General features: G+C 39.7%; 1 protein-coding gene across 12 annotated transcripts in view; it reads left to right on the top strand.

Moving 5' to 3' along the window:
• BBS9 (Bardet-Biedl syndrome 9) overlaps positions 1-17,960 on the top strand; it is a 583,258-nt gene that overhangs the window by 486,180 nt on the left and 79,118 nt on the right. For all 12 annotated transcript variants that reach the window (XR_002520717.2, XM_021935217.2, XM_021935215.2 and 9 more), the window contains one exon: positions 1,452-1,674. Coding sequence is in view for 11 of the 12 variants with exons in the window: in XM_021935217.2 (XP_021790909.1) it covers positions 1,452-1,674 (223 nt within the window). In the remaining variant the exon portion in view is untranslated. The remainder of the gene's footprint in view (positions 1-1,451; positions 1,675-17,960) is intronic.

Raw genomic sequence — 17,960 nt, forward strand, 5'->3', positions numbered from 1 at the left:
GAGAATGAGTGCCAGCAGGAGAAATGCCAGATGCTTATTCAACCATCAGATCTCATGAGAACTCACTATCACAAGAACAGCATGGGGGTAGCCACCTCCATGATTCAGTTACCTCCCACTGGGTCCCTCCCATGACACGTGGGGATTATGGGAACTACAAAATGAGATGTGGGTGGGGACACAGCCAACAGCCAAACCATATCAGAGTTGAAGCTTGGAAGTAACCTCATCTGATTTGCATATTTGAGCGGTGGCTCAAATGACAAGTTTGAGGATGGAATGGGGGGTTCCAGAGGAACCTTCTCTCTGAGTCTCAGGTCTCTTACCTCTAATATAAGGGACTTGCACTGTTCCGCAGTATTCTATGATCATAAATTCATTTCTTGTCTTTCTTTATAATTGTATTAGATGGTCAGGCCCATGGTGCTCTAGGCCTTACCAGCCTTTGTGTACAGATGGAGTCACATTCACAGCAACACCCAGATTTCACTCATGCTTTGCTTCCCTGTTGTGCTTCTTAGGACCTCCAGATCCCCATAAAGGTCTTACCCAGTTATTCCTGGAGCCTCTGGGGATGCCTAAAGGGAGCTCCTAAACTGACCCCTCCTGCTCGTTACCTCATACTCCTTGTTGCCAGTGTTAGCTGAACCCACCTGAGGGTGGTGCCTCCCCATGCCAGTCCTGCTGGTGCCAGTGCTCTCCATGACAATGCTGAGGTCCCTGCCTAGTGCTGATGTTCCTGGAATTGCAGCTGTCACTGCACTTTTCTAGGTTTTTCACTGCAGCACAGCCACACCGTTCCCCAAAAAAGTGGGGGCAATGGCCTACTTCCTTTGGGTCATTTACTGTCACCTGGACAGTGAGCAGTACTAGGCAGGTCCTGTGTTTCACCGGATCCTTCTTGAAATAGCTCCTTTGTTTCTGCCTATAATTCCACGGCTGTGGAACGTGTACCTGAGGGAGACACCAGGGTTTTCCCGCCATTCCATTTTCCCCCAGGGTATCCAAAGGTCCTCCCACTCCTGGCCCGCTTTCCTTTAGCTGAAGATAAGAAAGATAAGGCAAAACAAACTATAATCCTGGCAGCTTTACCCACCAGGTCATCAAACAGACCTATGCCTGAGACTTTTTGTTGTTACTCATTACTCTATGCCTGGCTCAGGGCTAAACCCTTCTCATACATAGATCTCTAACCCTTGGAGGGACAGACTATTAACATCCTCATTTGTAGACGAAGATGAGGCTAAGAGGAATTAAGTAACTTGCTCAAGGTCAAATAGGTGACAGAGCTAGAATTCCAAACCAGCCTACTCTGGAATATTCCAGATACCACACTCTTCACAGGTCCCCAACACTTGAACATAAACACTCAATAATCTGTATAATACATCAAGTGCCCACTTTTCTCATTGTCATCTTTGTATTAATTCAAAATTGGCTTTTGTATCCAGGGCTGGGAAGAAACGGTGGATGCCGCCATTTCCCACCTGTTGAAGACTTGCCTGTCGAAGAGTTCGAAGGAGCAGGCTTTGAACCTCAACAGCCAGCTGAACATACCCAAAGACACAAGCCAACTGAAGAAACATATCACCTTGCTCTGCGATAGATTAGCCAAAGGCGGCCGTCTCTGCCTAAGTACCGATGCAGCAGCCCCACAGACCATGGTCATGCCAGGTAAGAGCTCTGTCCACGCTCCCTAAACACAATTATACTTCTCCCAAATTAAAGGAAATGCCTGTGGTTGTATTTGGGGTTTACATTTCATATTAAAGTGACAATAGCCAAGGCAATTGATTTCATGTTTCCCCTCTGACATCCCAGGGTAACCCCTTGAATAAATATTCTTGAGATATTTGCTTGCTAGACATTTCTAGAATGGTATGTCTTTTTTCTTCTCTCTGCTTTTAAATATACGATCCATTTTGTTTGGCTTCTAACCAATAAAAAGTGGATTAGAGGATAAAACTTTTTAAGAAAAAGTTTTACTAAATGTGATCTCGCGATACAATATTTCATAAATGTAAATAGCATGATACAAGCAACTAATGTAATCCAGATGAGTCCAGTCTCTTCTGCTGTTTGTTTGGCTTGTGGTCATCAGAAGAAGGGGGAAAGAGACAAAGTGAAAGGTGGGGATCAAGAGATGTGAGCAGGCTTCAAAGCCCAGGCACCCATGAGCCAGCATGGAGAGAGATTCCACTTGCCCCTCCATGGACAGTCAGTGATAGTCATGGGCACCCAGGACTGCCCTTCCCATGGTCATAGGGACTGAGCAGTTAGTCATGCAGCCCGCAGGTCTCTTAGGGGCAGCAGTTCCCAAGTCCTGCTTCCCTCTTCCTAGCCTGTCTGTGGAAGCAGCAAGGAGCATTACATCAATGAATTTATTGATGCGGCAGCTGTAGCATCTCTTTCCTCCTACAGCAAGAACCATAGTGTGGGAAGTGGTGTGGTTTTCTCTTCTTCCTTCTTACATGCCTTTTCTTTACCTCCCTGCCCCCATTCCCTTTCTGGTAGTCTTGCTGTTGCTTCCTTTTCCCCCTCAATCAGCATTCCTAGAAGTGAAAAGGAATGCAAGTGAAACTGTAGAAGATAAACATGGAGACAGCATAGCATAATCTAATAGGCACAGACTCTGGGGACAGACAGAACAATGCTTGGATCCTGCCTCTTTTTATCTGTTACTACTTATATGACCCTGGGTATGTTACTTTCTTTTCTAGAATCTTCATGTCTTCCTTTAGAAAGTGAATGTAATAATGCTTGCCCTGCCGCTGGGGCCTTATGAGTTTATCAGGCACCTAGCACAATGCTTGGAACAGAGACACCCTCAAAAAATTCAAGCTATAATTACTGTCATTGTTATGGATATATGCATGATTCAGCCTTTAAATTTGGAAGTGGAAAAATAGCTGGTTTGGGGTTGTGGCTTCTATATTCTATGATTTGAATATCTTTACCTCAACTATACATAGGTAGAAGCCAACTTTATTCCAGAAGAATATTTTTATTCCAGAAGAACCTTTTTATCTCACCCTGTAACATCCTCTTAACTATTCCACTTGTCCGTCTTCTGTCCACTGTTACAAGATTGTTTTCTTAAGAGATATTTAGGCTTAATGAGATAGTAAATGAAAACTATTCATTATAATAAGTATCAGTTTATGACTCTCCCTCCCTGCTTGCCCACAGGGAAAACAAAGGAGACTTGAGGGAAAAGGACAGATATATTAATTTAAAAAAAGGAGAGAGAGAGAAAATTTGAAGAGGGATGGGATGGCCCACCTGATTGGCTGCAGCAGCCCTGAATCCTCCTCCGGTCTCTGTCTGAGCTTTCCTGTTCAGGGATCCCCATATCCCTGTCTTAGTCATTTTTGTTTAAGTAACTAGATTTGTAAGTAACATAAGGGCTGTGTCCGTATCTAGGATGTGGAACATTTTAAAACCTCAGTGCAAAGTTTTTGAATGTATGGAAGGAAGGGACAGAGAAAGAAGGAAAAGAAGGAAGGGAGAAGGAAATGAAGAAAAGAAGAGATGGACAATGTGTTTGTTCACAGGCCAGGGGGCCATCAGCCAGATTCATGCTTGGTCTAGCTGAGTTCGTTCTGTTGGAGAGATTTAGGCTGTGTGCATGTGCATCAGGGTCAAAGTCGCAATGCCATGCCTTCACTTGCCAACAACCTGCTTGCCACTCTGTGGTTGAGTGGTTCTCCCTCCCACTTGTCTTGATCTAATCAGGATAGTGAGGTTTTAAACAATTGTTAAATTAGCACTTGTTGTCATTAACATGCTTAATTATTGCCTATACTACTTTTCTTCCGTATAACTCAGATTTTTCACATGCCTTATCTCTGTATTAGCATATTTTTGAGGTAGAAGAGACATGTAGAATTATTACTGTCTCAAAATAGAAAGTGGAGGCAGGAAAATTGAAATCTCTTGCCCGGAGTTACATGGTTACTGGAAGGGTTAGGTCTAGAATCCAAATCTCCCAGCCCACTGTGCTTCCCTCTAGACCACACAGACCACAGTGGTACAAATCTATTTTTAGCCAGAGCCTCCTCCTGTGTAAGCTATTCTTGATTCGGCCTTCCCCCCAGCCCCGCCCACCCCCCCACTTAAATTGGTCTAACAGTGTGAAAGGAAAAGGGCAGAAAATAGTTTCACACAGTCTCTTTTCTTTGCTTTGCTATGAGAAATATAGTAAAGATTTATCTTATATTTGTTTTGTGCTTAATTTTTATTATGTCCAAAGGTGATGTGATAACATTGTCATGAGTATTTCTTATTAAGAAATACTGTGAGGAGTTATTTTTGCTTCAAGCCTGTAATTGCGCAGTTTACAATGTTGGTTTAGCTCCAATCATTGTATCAGAATATACAAAGTGACATATTAGAAAGGACTGGATTACTGAATATATAAGCATACAAGCTTTTCTTGCAGAGATGATCTTTTTTTAAGATTTAGATGGGACCTTAGAAATCGTCTGGTTCACCTCCCTCACTTAACAGCTGAGGTAACGAAGGCCTAAGAAGGTGAAGTGAATAAGTGCTCAGTATTAAAAGGCAGGAGTGTGTGCAATTTTGCCATGTTGCCTATTAAACTGCAGATGGATAAACATCTCAGAATAAAAAACCCTTGGTCTTTCCTAGCCTCATGACTTTATGAGCCCAGCACCTTGGATGTGCCCTTTCTTTGCTCTAGTGAAGGCCGTGGTGACAACATCCTCCCTGGTGTCCAGAGTTTGAAAATCTTTCCCAATGGTAATTACCTTATGAACTTCTTTGCCTCACATTTCTCCTGCTTGACTTTACCAATTCTCTATCAGTTTCTCCCTTAACCTTTTCTAGTGAACTTTTTATTGTTGTTGCAGAGCCATCAAATTTATTTCTCTCATCTGCAGTTCTGATGTTCACATCATTCTGCTGGTGAATATAGCTTGTAAGGAGTCTACTTTCATTAAATATCTATTTTCCAATCTCAGCGGTATGCATTCTACCCTTAGAGCAGAAGTCACAGAGGGCCACCTGGTTTGTGTATTTTAAAGATCTGAATGTAAGTGATTTAGTGGTCTAGCTGGCCTTTTCATGCATATATGTTCCCAACCTTCTCCCTGCAGCTGCCTAGGACTAAAAGACTTGCTGTATTTTGCAGGAGGCTTCCTTTTATAACCTCAGTATCTAGGACAATATTTCAGTAGCCCTAATTATGGCAAAGATTTGAACCTCTCAAGCATATATGCAAAACTTAATGTATACATGAGTGGGCCTAACTCATGATATTTGAAGTCTTATCATTTTAACCTCATGAACACTGGAGTTTTTGTCACCTCTATGCTTTTCTTAAATTTAATTTCCACTAGGTGATACCTTGCCCAAGAAGTGATATAGGTAAGTGATGGCCCATCAGATAGAAGCTTGGAAAACAAATGCTGTAGGCACCACACTGGGCAGGCATAGAAAGTTGGGCAAGGAAAAGGGGTGTAAAGACAATTCAGGCTGATCAGGTGCCTCAAGTGAATATTCTCTTAATGTGATCAAATGACTTCACATTTCATAATGGGCCATAGCTTCAGCTGTATTTTCTTTCACACCGCCAGATTCCCGGGCTAAAAGGAAGCCAAGAGGAGGGAGTAAAAGGAAGCAAAGAAGGTTTGATAAATAAGATTAGGTATCTTATATAATCCATATCTTTTCATAGATATGGATTTAAAAAGTTATCATTTTGAGATGTGGTAGGGACCACCCAGGAATTAGCATTTTGTGCATCTTTATTGTATTAAGTGGATAGGAGAAAAGACACAGTATGAATCTGAATACAGAGTATAAATGTGAATAAGATATGTATTCTAGCCTTTTGAGAGAGAGATTTTAAATTCTCTTTAGTGTTTAAATCTTGAGTTAATGACCTTTGGCCTTAAGGATTTGATACTATTTTGAGGCTACTTCCAATTGGCCCATTTAAACCGAATTTAAATTTAATTCTCCCAGGTCTCACTTAGATGCTTGATAAGACATTTGGTGTTTACTTTCATAATTGTCAGTAATTATGTTGGTTTTACACTTTGAGTTTTTATAAGTTTGAAGTCATTCTTTAAGGAAATTTAGATGAATTAAATATACAAAAATGGCTTCTGAGTCTGTTTTTCCTACAGAGAATACAATACTTTATCTTGACATTAAAAAAAAAAAAAAAAAGGGAGTGAGTTCCAAAATGGGAAAATGCTATTGTGAAGTGAACTTCACATCAGAAATATATGGGTTCCAGAGCTAAGCTGACTAGTTATATGATATGGAACAAGTACTTAGTCTGTCCACTTCTTTGTTTTCTCAACTATAAATAGGAAAAATAATGATACTTCGCTATAGATTTGTTGGCCAAATTAAATATAGTAGTACATGAAAAATGCTTAGCAAGTACCTGACACATAGCAAATTCTCACTAAATGTGAGCTTCTGTTAGTAATAATGATGAATACTATTGTAAAATCCCAAAGGAACTTGGGAGAACTTGACAAAAGGATTCTAGAGTTCAATTCAAAGTATACGATTATAAGATTATACAGGTGTTAGGTTCCAGCCCAAGCAGAGGTCTGAGGGGAATTGTTGGGGTAGCGGGTAGCTGAAAGAACACTTGAGAGACCACAGGTAGGTGGGACATGGCTTTATTCAGCAACTCAGTCACACTGTTGGTGCTGCATTTATGCACCTCACAGACAATAGTGGCTCAGAGCCAGGTGATGAGTCCTCCCATGTTATGGCTACATAGGTATGACTATATAATGCACGGGATTGTGCTCCTGCACTCCAATCCTGCTGTGTCATGCTGTGCCGGATGTGTACCTTGGGCTATACTTGACTGCAGTGTAAAATTTGCATTTTCAGATTATTCATTATTAAGCAAAAGTGAATGACAATAGTGTACACTCAACTTTGGCCTTACAGGCACCTTTACAGAAAGGGTCCTTTTAAGAAAAAATATTCCAAGGCATGATCTGTTTTCCTAGCAGTCTCTCTTAGTCCTTTGATATGCAAGTCATTTTCATTAGAAACAGCTATCATGTCATCATTGTGGTCAGTTTTCTTTTCTTTATTGTCAACTGAACTGACTGCCAGATTTTCACTGGTCACTGGCCTTGCATGTGACAGGCACAGTTCTCCAATAACACTTTAATTGTGTTAAACCTGACGTAATTTGCAAGATTTGTAGTTTTCCTCTGCAGCCAATTTGTGTTGTATTTGCAGTAATTTCCTACAGCCAGTGAGGGATTAACCAATAGAATGTTGGTAGCAGGCAGAGATTCATCTAGTGTTAAATGCAGGAGGATATTTGAGTACAGACTAATTTTATAAGTGGTCAGTTAGTTTTTGAGTGCGTATCTTTGTGTTACGTTTTGCTTTTCTATGATTACAGCAACTGGGATAATTAAAACTTCCTTAAGCCGGAGGATCCACCCTCTTCCCTTCAATTACATATGTAAAAACTTAGAATGTGTTAACGTTAACTCTAACCACATGTGCTAATGTGGCATTTCAAAGCAATGAAGAGAGGACAAGATGAATTAGGTTAAAAATAGTGTTGGAAACTGGCCAACCATTTGGAGAGAAGAAATAGATTCCCTACCTCATCCCATATCACACAATACATTTCAGACAAACAAGGTATTTAAATTCAAAAAAAGAAATTTCATAAATCACAGAAGGACATAAAGGATACGTTGATATGGAAGCAGGACAGACCTTTCTATGTAAGTTAGCAAAGGCAGTAAACACAATACTGAGCTTTAGTTATAGACTTCTCAAAATTGGGTCCAGAAGAATATAAACCAAAGTGTGTATTAATGATAACTATCCCTGCGTGTTAGAATTACAGGTGGTATCTGAGTCTCCTCTTGCTCTTTCTCTTCTGTATATTTTGTACATTTTCTGAAAATGACATATATAACTTTTGTAAAAAGGCCCTGTGACAGAAAGAACCAACAGGAAAACAACTATGTAATTGTATCCGAAATGGTGGTAAGGAAACAACAAGGGCCAATTCATAAATCAGGAAAATTAATTTTTTTTCAAAAGGAAGTAAGTTATTAAAAGGGCAGTGACCATGTGTTTATGGAGCTTGTTTGTATTTCAGTTCTCATGAACTAACCCAAGTCCTTTGCAGGACTGCAGAAATGTGCACAGCTGCTTTATAGATTCTGTCCCCTCCCATCTCTGTATCTCCTCTTGAGCATAGGCCAAGTCATTCAAGTTATTGATCTCTGACTATGTTTCACCTTGTCAAAGTGATTCCATAATTTCACACTTTGCTTATAATCCACTTTACTACTTTGCAGCATTTTACAATGAGACAGTTCTCCTCATACACCATTCTCATTCCTTGGCTTCTCTAGTCTGCTCTGTGGCTTCTTGTTCCCTTTTCTGTCTCCTGACTATTGGTTTTCCATCTTCATGCTCCCTTGGACAGTCTCATCCAGCTACCACCATAATTCCTATACATTCTGGTTGGCCTCTCTTCCAAGCTCCACATGTCTCCACCAATACTCCTTCAGGCAATTCCACATGCCTGAAGGAAACTCACCTTCTGTGTGTCTGATCTCAGTGGATGATGTTACTCAATGCCCAGACCAGGGGCCTCAAGAGACAACCTTGACTCTCTGTTTCTCTTACTTTCCATATTCAGCCAGTCACCAAGACCTGATGATGCTACCTCCCAAATATATCTCTTTTCATGGCCCACACTGCTATTTCCAACCCAAATGCCCTTCAATCAATGATAACATTCTTATCACTTATTTAGACTGTTAAAATGACGTATCAGTAATCTCCCTGTGTTAATATTCTTTCTTCATTTTTAGTGCTACCATAAAAAATATGACTATTTGTAGCAGTATTATAGCCAAACAGTAGAAATAATCCAAATATCCATCAACTGATAAATGGATAATAAGTGTAGTATATCCATACAATAGAATATTCTTTAATAATAAAAATAACTGAAGTTCTGATACATACTACAACATGGATAAACATTAAAAACATTATGGTAAGTGAAAGAAACCAGTCAGAAAGACCTCATATTATTATAAGGCCATTCATATAAAATGTCCAGAATAGGCAAATTCAAGGTGACAGAAAGTATGTTATGTTAGTGGTTGCCTAGGACTAGGAGTAGGGGAATGAGAAATGATAGCTACTGGGTACAGAGTTTCCTTTTGGGTAAGAAAAATGTTCTGAAGTTAGGTTGTGGTGATGTGACTATACTAAAAACCATTGTATATTTTAAAAGGTAAGTTATATATGAATTACGTCTCAATAAACTTGTTTAAAAACAACATTTTTTAGTGTAAAGATAAAACATGTTCTTTGTATATATTTAGAAAATTCAGATGAACTAAAAGAAGAAAACTTATTTATTTTTTATTTTTCCATAATTTATTGGGGTACAGGTGGTATTTGGTAACATGAGTAAGTTCTTCAGTGGTGATTTGTGAGATTTTGGTGCACCCATCACCTATGTATACACTGTACCATATTTGTAGTCTTTTACCCCTCGCCCTCCTCCCACTCTTTCTCCCAAGTCCTGAAGTCTATTGTATCGTTCTGATGTATTTGTGTCCTCATAGCTTAGCTCCCATATAGCAGTGAAAACATACAATGTTTGGTTTTCCATTCCTGAGTTACATCACTTAGAATAATAGTCTCCAGTGTCATCCAGGTCACTGCAAATGCTGTTAATTCATTCCTTTTTATGCCTGCATAGTATTCCATTATATATATATATATGTGTGTGTGTGTGTGTGTGTGTGTGTGTATATGTATGTGTGTGTATATACGTGTGTATATATACTTATATACACACACACACACACACACACCCCACAGTTTCTTTATACACTTGTTGATTGATGGGCATTTGGGTTAGTTCCATGATTTTGCAGCTGTGAATTGTGCTGCTATAAACATGCATGTGCAAGTATCTTTTTCAAATAATGACTTTTTTTCGTCTGGGTAGACACCCAGTAGTGGGATTGCTGGATCAAATGGTAGTTCTACTTTTAGTTCTTTAAGGAATCTCCACACTGTTTCCATAGTGGTTGTACTAGTTTACATTCCCACCAGCAGTGTAAAAGTGTTCCCTGTTTACTGCATCCACGCCAACATCTACTGGTTTTTGATTATGGCCGTTCTTGCAGGAGTAAGGTGGTATTTCATTGTGGTTGTGATTTGCATTTCACTGATCATTAGTGATGTTGACCATTTTTTCGTAGGTTTGTTGGCCATTTGTATATCTTTTTTTTTTTTTTTTTGAGATTGTCTATTCATGTCCTTAGCCCACTTTTTGATGGGATGAGTTTTTTTTTTTTTTTAACTGATTTGCGTTTGTTGTAGATTCTGGATATTACTCCCTTGTCAGATGTATAGATTGTGAAGATTTTCTCCCACTCTGTGGGTTATCTGTTTACTGTGCTGACTGTTCCTTTTGCCATGCAAAAGCTCTTTAGTTTAATTAGATCCCAGCTATTTATATTTGTTTTTATTGCATTTGCTTTTGGGTTTTTGGTCATGAAATCCCTGCCTAAGCCAATGTCTAGATGTTTCTGCTGAGAAATCTGCTGTTAATTTGATGGGTTTTCCTTTATAGGTTACCTAATGTTTCTGTCTCATAGCTCTTAAGATTCTTTCCTTCGTCTTAACTTTGTGTAATCTGATGACAATGTGCGTAGGTGAAGATCTTTTAGCGCTGAATTTCCCAGGTGTTCTTTGAGCTTCTTGTATTTGGTCTAGGTCTCTCACAAGGACAGGGAAGTTTTCCTTGATTGCTCCCCCAAACATCTTTTCCAGGCTTTTAGAATTCTCTTCTTCCTCAGGTATACCGATTTTTCTTAGGTTGGTTTGTTTAACATAATCCCAGACTTCTTGGAGGCTTTGTTCATATTTTCTTATTCTTTTTTCTTTGTCTTTGTTGGATTGGGTTAATTCAAAGACCTTGTCTTTGAGCTCTGATTTTTTTTCTTCTCTTTGTTCAGTTCTGTTTCTGAGACTTCCCAGAGCATTTTGTATTTCTGAAAGTGTGTCCAAAGTTTCTTGAATTTTTGATTTTTTTTTTAAGCTATCTATTTCCATGAATATTTTTCCTTTCACTTCTTATATCATTTTTTGGATTTCCTTGCATTGGGCTTTGTCTTTCTCTGGTCCCTCCCTGATTAGCTTAATAACTAACCTCCTGAATTCTTGTTCGGATAAATCAGGGATTTCTTCTTGGTTTGCTAGTGAGCTAGTGTGATTTTTTGGGGGCATTGAAGAGCCTTGTTTTGTCATATTACCAGTGTTGGTTTTCTGATTCCTTCTCATTTGGGTAGGCTCTGTCAGAGGGAAGGTCTATGGCTGAAAGCTGTTGTTCAGGTTCTTTTGTCCTATGGGGTGTTCTCTTGATGTAGTACTCTTCCCCTTTTCCTATGGATGTAGCTTCCTGTGTGCTGAACTACAGTGATTGTTGTCTCTCTTCTGGGTCTTAGCCACCTAGCAAGTCTGCCTGGCTCTGGGCTGGTACTGCGGGTTGTCTGCACAAAGTCCTGTGATGTGAACCGTCTGTGGGTCTCTTAGCTGTGAATACCAGTGCCTGTTCTGGTGGAGGTGGTGGAGAGTTCAGTGATCTCCATGAAGGTCCTTAGCTTTGGTGGTTTAATGCTCTATTTTTGTGCTGGTTGGCCTCCTGCCAGGAGGTGGTACTTTCCAGAAAGCATCAGCTGTAGTAGTGTGGAGAGGAACCGGCAGTGGTTGGGGCCCTAGAACTCCCACGATTATATGCCCTTTGTCTTCTACTACCAGGGTGGGTAGGGAGAGACCACCAGGTGGGGGTGGGACTAGGTGTGTCTGAGCTCTGTCTGTCATTGAGGGGGTCTTGCTGCAGCTGCTGTCCAGGATGGGAGCAAGATTCCCAGGTCACTAGAGTTGTGTACCTAGGAGGATTATGACTGCCCCTGCTGAGTCATGCAGGTTGTCAGGGAAGTGGGGGAAAGTCAGGAGTCACAGGCCTCACCCAGATCCCATGCAAACTGAAGGGCTGGTCTCACACCCCTCATGCCCCTGCCAACAGCCCCAAGTCTCTTTCCAGGAGGAGGGTGAGACAGGCTTGAAAATTTGCCTGAGACTATCCACTTCCCAGCTGCGAGAGAAAAGGACTTTAGTTCTTCCCCTGCCTGTGAAGTCTGCATGCCCAATTTGTGCCCTCCCTGGAGTTCTGACCAGGAGGCTTCTCGCCCCTGGCCCTTCTCGTTCAAATTATTACAAAGTTCAGCTAGATAATTCCTTCTCCCCATGGAGTGTTACCCCCTGTTCCTCTGGCAACCCTCCCAATGGATCCCTGTGGTGCCAGGCAGAAATGGGCTGCTTGGGGAACCAGCAAGCTCCTAGGGCCTTTCTGCTGCTTTCTCTACCCCCATATTTTGCTTGGCTCTGTAACTTGACTCAGCTTCAAGTAAAGTCAGAAACTTCTTCCGCAAACAGAACTTCAGCTTCTGCAGTGGGAGTGTGTTTTCGGGACAGGAGGGTCTCCCTTTCCCACTTCTGCGGTTGGGGCACTCACAGTATTTGGGGTGTCTCCCAGGTCTTGCTTCCTTGAGAGGGTCTGTGGGTCCTCTCAGGATTGCTGGTTTGTAATGCAAGCTTACCCTGCTTGTCTGTCTGGAGCTGCAGTCTAGTCCTGCCTCCCGTCTGTCGTGATCCCCCGAATCGAAAATTTTAAATCATTAATAATCTAACCATTCTGAAATAGATATAAATCCAACTATTATTCAATATATGTAAATGTTTGTATATGTGTATACACGCACTATGTATGTCTTTGTATCCATATCCTTCTAGACTTTTTTCTTTGCATATGTGTATATTCTGTTTTATAAAAATTGGATCATACTGTACCTACTGCTTTATAATCCATTGTTAAAACTTTCATTATTTCATTATTCAATAGCATACATTATTTTAAAAGCTACATACTTAACCAGTCCCCTTTTGTCAAACATATATACTGTTTCTGATATTGGTATGTATACAATTACTTAATGAATATTTTTGTAGCTAAATTTCTATGCATCCTGATGAATTTATACTTTTCCATGAGTATGAATTGGAGCTAGTTATGTTACTTCCCTGCTTTAAAAGATTTTGTAGTTCCCTGCTATCTTCCATATTGAATTGAAATTTCTAAGCCTGAAATACTATGTTCTTTACATAGAAATACTATGTTCTTTTACTAGAACATTATTTTTCTGGCCATATATTCTACATTTTCTTCCTTAAGACCTTTTACTGATATTGAAATATTTATTATTCTCCACATACACCATGCATTTCAAGTTTCTGTGCTTTTAAAGAGTTTCCTTCGCCTGGAGAGGCAGTCTTGACCCGGTGGTAAAATTACCATTAATTTCTGAAGACCCAGCTGAAATGATGTTCCACAATGCATTCCCTGGTCCTCCTCCTGGAACTGTTAGTAAATTTTTCGTCTGTGCTCCCTGGTCCTCTGAGCATATGGCTGCTATAGTACTTATATCATATAGTACAATCATTTAATACATTGATTCCATACCTCATCCTCAGGTAGAAGATGTTGGATTGTATTCTATTCTTCTTTATGACCTCAATACCCAACTTGTGCCGCACATGCAGACACACAGGCACATATAGTTCATGCCCACCATGTATTTTTTAAAGTTTTTTGTTTTGAAATAATTATTGACTCGTGGGAAGATGCAAAAATAGTACATAGAATCTCATATACTCTTCACTCAGCTTCCCCTAATGGTGACAGTTACAGAGCTATGTTTTGGGGCAAGAAGAGGACTCTATAGGGAGCAGTGAATTTTAAGAAATTCACATAAGAGGTGGTGTCACCCCATCAAAGACAGCAGAAGGTCAGGAAGGATCTGCCTGTAACTAGAAGAAAAAATATAGGAAAGCAAATGGAAGAAAAAGTAGGCTATTCTCAGGGTTTTTATTTCTTCTCTTTTTGTTTTTCCCTTAAAAGACATTTAGAGACGTTTGACGTTCAGGTGGTATAGCAAGATGAGAGTGCCAAAATCCAACGTTTGTGTTAAATTGAAAACTTTCAGGAGGCAGAAAGAAAAATCTAGAATATACATAGACTGAATGAAGTTAGCAGTTGAGAAGAGAAAAAGTGGGAACCTAGGTATATGATGGGTATACATGAAATTGTTTTTTAAAAAGAAAAGCTTAGTGAAGTCTAGCCACATAGGCTTTAGAGAAGTAAAGTTTTAAATAATGGTTTTTGACAGAGCGGGAGGGGTAAATGGTCAGGTTATAATTAAATCACATTAAAGTTGATTTGCAGTAGCCATTGTGGAAAGGACAAGGCCAGCCATTTAGCAATTGTGCAGCTGTTTATTTTTCTGGAGCTATAGCTTTTCACTTTCGTAGTTCTCTTACTTCCTTGTTTTGAAACATTATTGTTTCAAAATTGTTTTGAAAGTCAAGCTATAGTTTATAAATAAAGAAATGCTCAGTTATTAATAGTATGCTCATTCTTGTCCAGTGTAACGGGGAGTCCATAATGAGATGAATGGAAGATTAATGGAAAAATATTTAAATCTAGGATTAGAGTTGGATTTGACAGAAGCAGCAATTAGGAGCAACTGTAGGGGAAGGTCTGCCATCAAAGACCTCATAGAATAACATTCTCCCTGTGTGTACTTAGCAAATACTTGTTGATAGACATGCTGGCTGGTAACTAATTACAATGTGATGACCAAAGACCAGCTTCTTGGAAGTAGGGTTGTTAATACAGGAATAGAATACCAGGGAAGTTTGAGTAATTTCCTTCTCTGCAGATGTTTATACTAATGTGGATACTCAACAGCCTAAAGATAATTTGGGGAAAAATCTGTCTAAAAGTAGGGGGAGAAATTAAATAGCTTTTAAAGGACATCACTATTCTTATTTCTTTCATTGTCATGTGGACAACTCTGTAAAATGCCCATTTTTTTCCTTAATTTTATATTCTTTTTTTAAAATTATACTTTAAGTTCTAGGGTATGTGTGCACAACGTGCAGGTTTGTTACATATGTATACATATGCCATGTTGATGTGCTGCACCCATTAACTCGTCATTTACATTAGGTATATCTCCTAATGCTATCCTTCCCCCCTCCCCCCTCCCCCCTCCCCCCACCCCATGATAGGCCCTGGTATGTGATGTTCCTCTTCCTGTGTCCAAGTGTTCTCATTGTTCAGTTTCCACCTCTGAGTGAGAACATGCAGTGTTTGGTTTTCTGTTCTTGCGATAGTTTGTTGAGAATGATGATTTCCAGCTGCATCCATGTCCCTACAAAGGACATGAACTCATCCTTTTTTATGACTGCATAGTAATCCATGGTATATATGTGCCACATTTTCTTAATGCAATCTGTCATTGATGGACATTTGGGTTGGTTCCAAGTCTTTGCTATTGTGAATAGTGCCGCAATAAACATACGTGTGCATGTGTCTTTATAGCAGCATGATTTATAATCCTTTGGGTATATACCCAGTAATGGGATGGCTGGGTCATATGGTACATCTGGTTCTAGATCCTTGAGGAATCGCCACACTGTTTTCTACAATGGTTGAACTAGTTTACAGTCTCACCAACAGTTTAAAAGTGTTCCTATTTCTCCACATCCTCTCCAGCACCTGTTGTTTCCTGACTTTTTAATGATTGCCATTCTAACTGGTGTGAGATGGTATCTCATTGTGGTTTTGATTTGCATTCCTCTGATGGCTAGTGATGATGAGCATTTTTTCATGTGTCTGTTGGCTGCATAAATGTCTTCTTTTGAGAAGTGTCTGTTCATATCCTTTGCCCACTTTTTGATGGGGTTGTTTTTTTCTTGTAAATTTGTTTGTAGGTTCGGGATATTAGCCCTTTGTCAGATGAGTAGATTGCAAAAATTTTCTCCCATTCTGTAGGTTGCCTGTTCACTGTGATGGTAGTTTATTTTGCTGTGCAGAAACTCTTTAGTTTAATTAGATCCCATTTGTCAATTTTCACTTTCGTTGCCATTGCTTTTGGTGTTTTAGACATGAAGACCTTGCCCATGCCTATGTCCTGAATGGTATTGCCTAGGTTTTCATCTAGGGTATGGTTTTAGGTCTAACATTTAAGTCACTAATCCATCTTGAATTAATTTTTGTATAAGGTGTAAGGAAGGGATCCAATTTCAGCCTTCTACATATGGCTAGCCAGTTTTCCAGGCACCATTTATTAAATAGGGAATCCTTTCCCCATTTCTTGTTTTGGTCAGGTTTGTCAAAGATCAGATGATTGTAGATGTGTGGTATTATTTGGAGGGCTCTGTTCTGTTCCATTGGTCTATATCTCTGTTTTGCACTCAGTACCATACTGTTTTGTTACTGTAGGCTTGTAGTGAGTAGTTTTGAAGTCAGGTAGTGTTATGCCTCCAGCTTTGTTCTTTTGAATTCTTATGATTGCCCAGTAATGTGGGCTCTTGGTTCCATATGAACTTTAAGGTAGTTTTTCCACCTCTTGAAGAAGTCACTGGTAGCTTAATGGGGGAAGGCATTAAATCTATAAATTACCTTGGGCAGTATGGCCATTTTCATGATATTGATTCTTCATCCATAAACATGAATGTTTCTTCCATTTGTTTGTGTGCCTCTTTATTTCATTGAGCAGTGGCTCGTAGTTCTCTTTGAAGAGGTCCTTCACATCCCTTTATAAGTTGGATTCCTAGGGTATGCTATTCTCTTTGAAGCAATTGTGAATGGAGTTCACTCATGATTTGGCTCTCTGTCTGTTGCATAAGAATGTTTGTGATTTTTGCACATTAATTTTGTATCCTGGAGGCCTGCTGAAGTTGCTTATCAGCTTTAAGGAGATTTTGGGCTGAGACAATGGCTATTTTCTAAATATACAACATGTCATCTGCAAACAGGGACAATTTGACTTCCTCTCTTCCTAATTGAATATGTCATTTCCTTCTCCTCCGCCTGATTGCCCTAGGCTGGTGAACATCCACCACTATGTTGAATAGGAGGTAGAGAGGTCCCTGTCTTGTGCCAGTTTTCAAGGGAGTAAGCCCAGTTTTGCCCATTCAGTATGATATTGGCTGTGGGTTTGTCATAAATGGCCCTTATTATTTGAGCTATGTTCCATCAATAACACTGACGAGAGTTTTAGCATGAAGTGCTGTTGAATTTTGTCGCTACTCCTTTTCTGCATCTATTGGAGACACCACGGTTTCTTGTCTTTGGTCTTGTTTATATGCTGAATTACATTTATTGATTTGCATATGTTGAACTCAGCTTCTGCAACCGTACAGCACTTGATCATGCAGGATGCTTTTTGGATATGCTGCTGCATCTGCTTCCCAGTATTTTATTGAGGATTTTGCATTGATGTTCATCAGGGATATTGGTCGCAAAATTCTTTTGTTGTGTCTCTGCCAGGCTTGGGTACTGATTTACCCCATAAGATGAGTTAGGAAGGATTCTCTTTTTCTATTGATTGGAATAGTTTGAGAAGAAATAGTATCAGCTCCTCCTTGTACCCCTGTGGTAGAATTCATCTGCTAATCCATCTGGTCCTGACGTTTCGCTTGGTAGGCTGTTCATTATTGCCTCACTCAGAGCCTGTTATTCATCTATTCAGGGACTAACTCTTCCTGGTTTAGTCTTGGGAGAGTGTATGTGTCCAGGAATTTATCCATTTCTTCTAGGTTTCTATTTATTTGTGTAGAGGTGTTTATAGTATTCTCTGATGGTAGTTTGTATTTCTGTAGTCGGTGGTGATATCCTTTATCATTTTTTATTGGCGTCATTTGATTCTTCTCTTTTTCTTCTTTTTATTAGTCTTGCTAGTGGTCTATATCAATTTGTTGATCTTTTCAAAACCAGCTCCTGGATTCATTGGTTTTGAAGGTTTTTGTGTCTCTATCTCCTTCAG

The sequence above is a fragment of the Papio anubis genome, chromosome 4 (assembly GCF_008728515.1).
Source record: "Papio anubis isolate 15944 chromosome 4, Panubis1.0, whole genome shotgun sequence".
Classification (NCBI taxonomy): domain Eukaryota; kingdom Metazoa; phylum Chordata; class Mammalia; order Primates; family Cercopithecidae; genus Papio; species Papio anubis.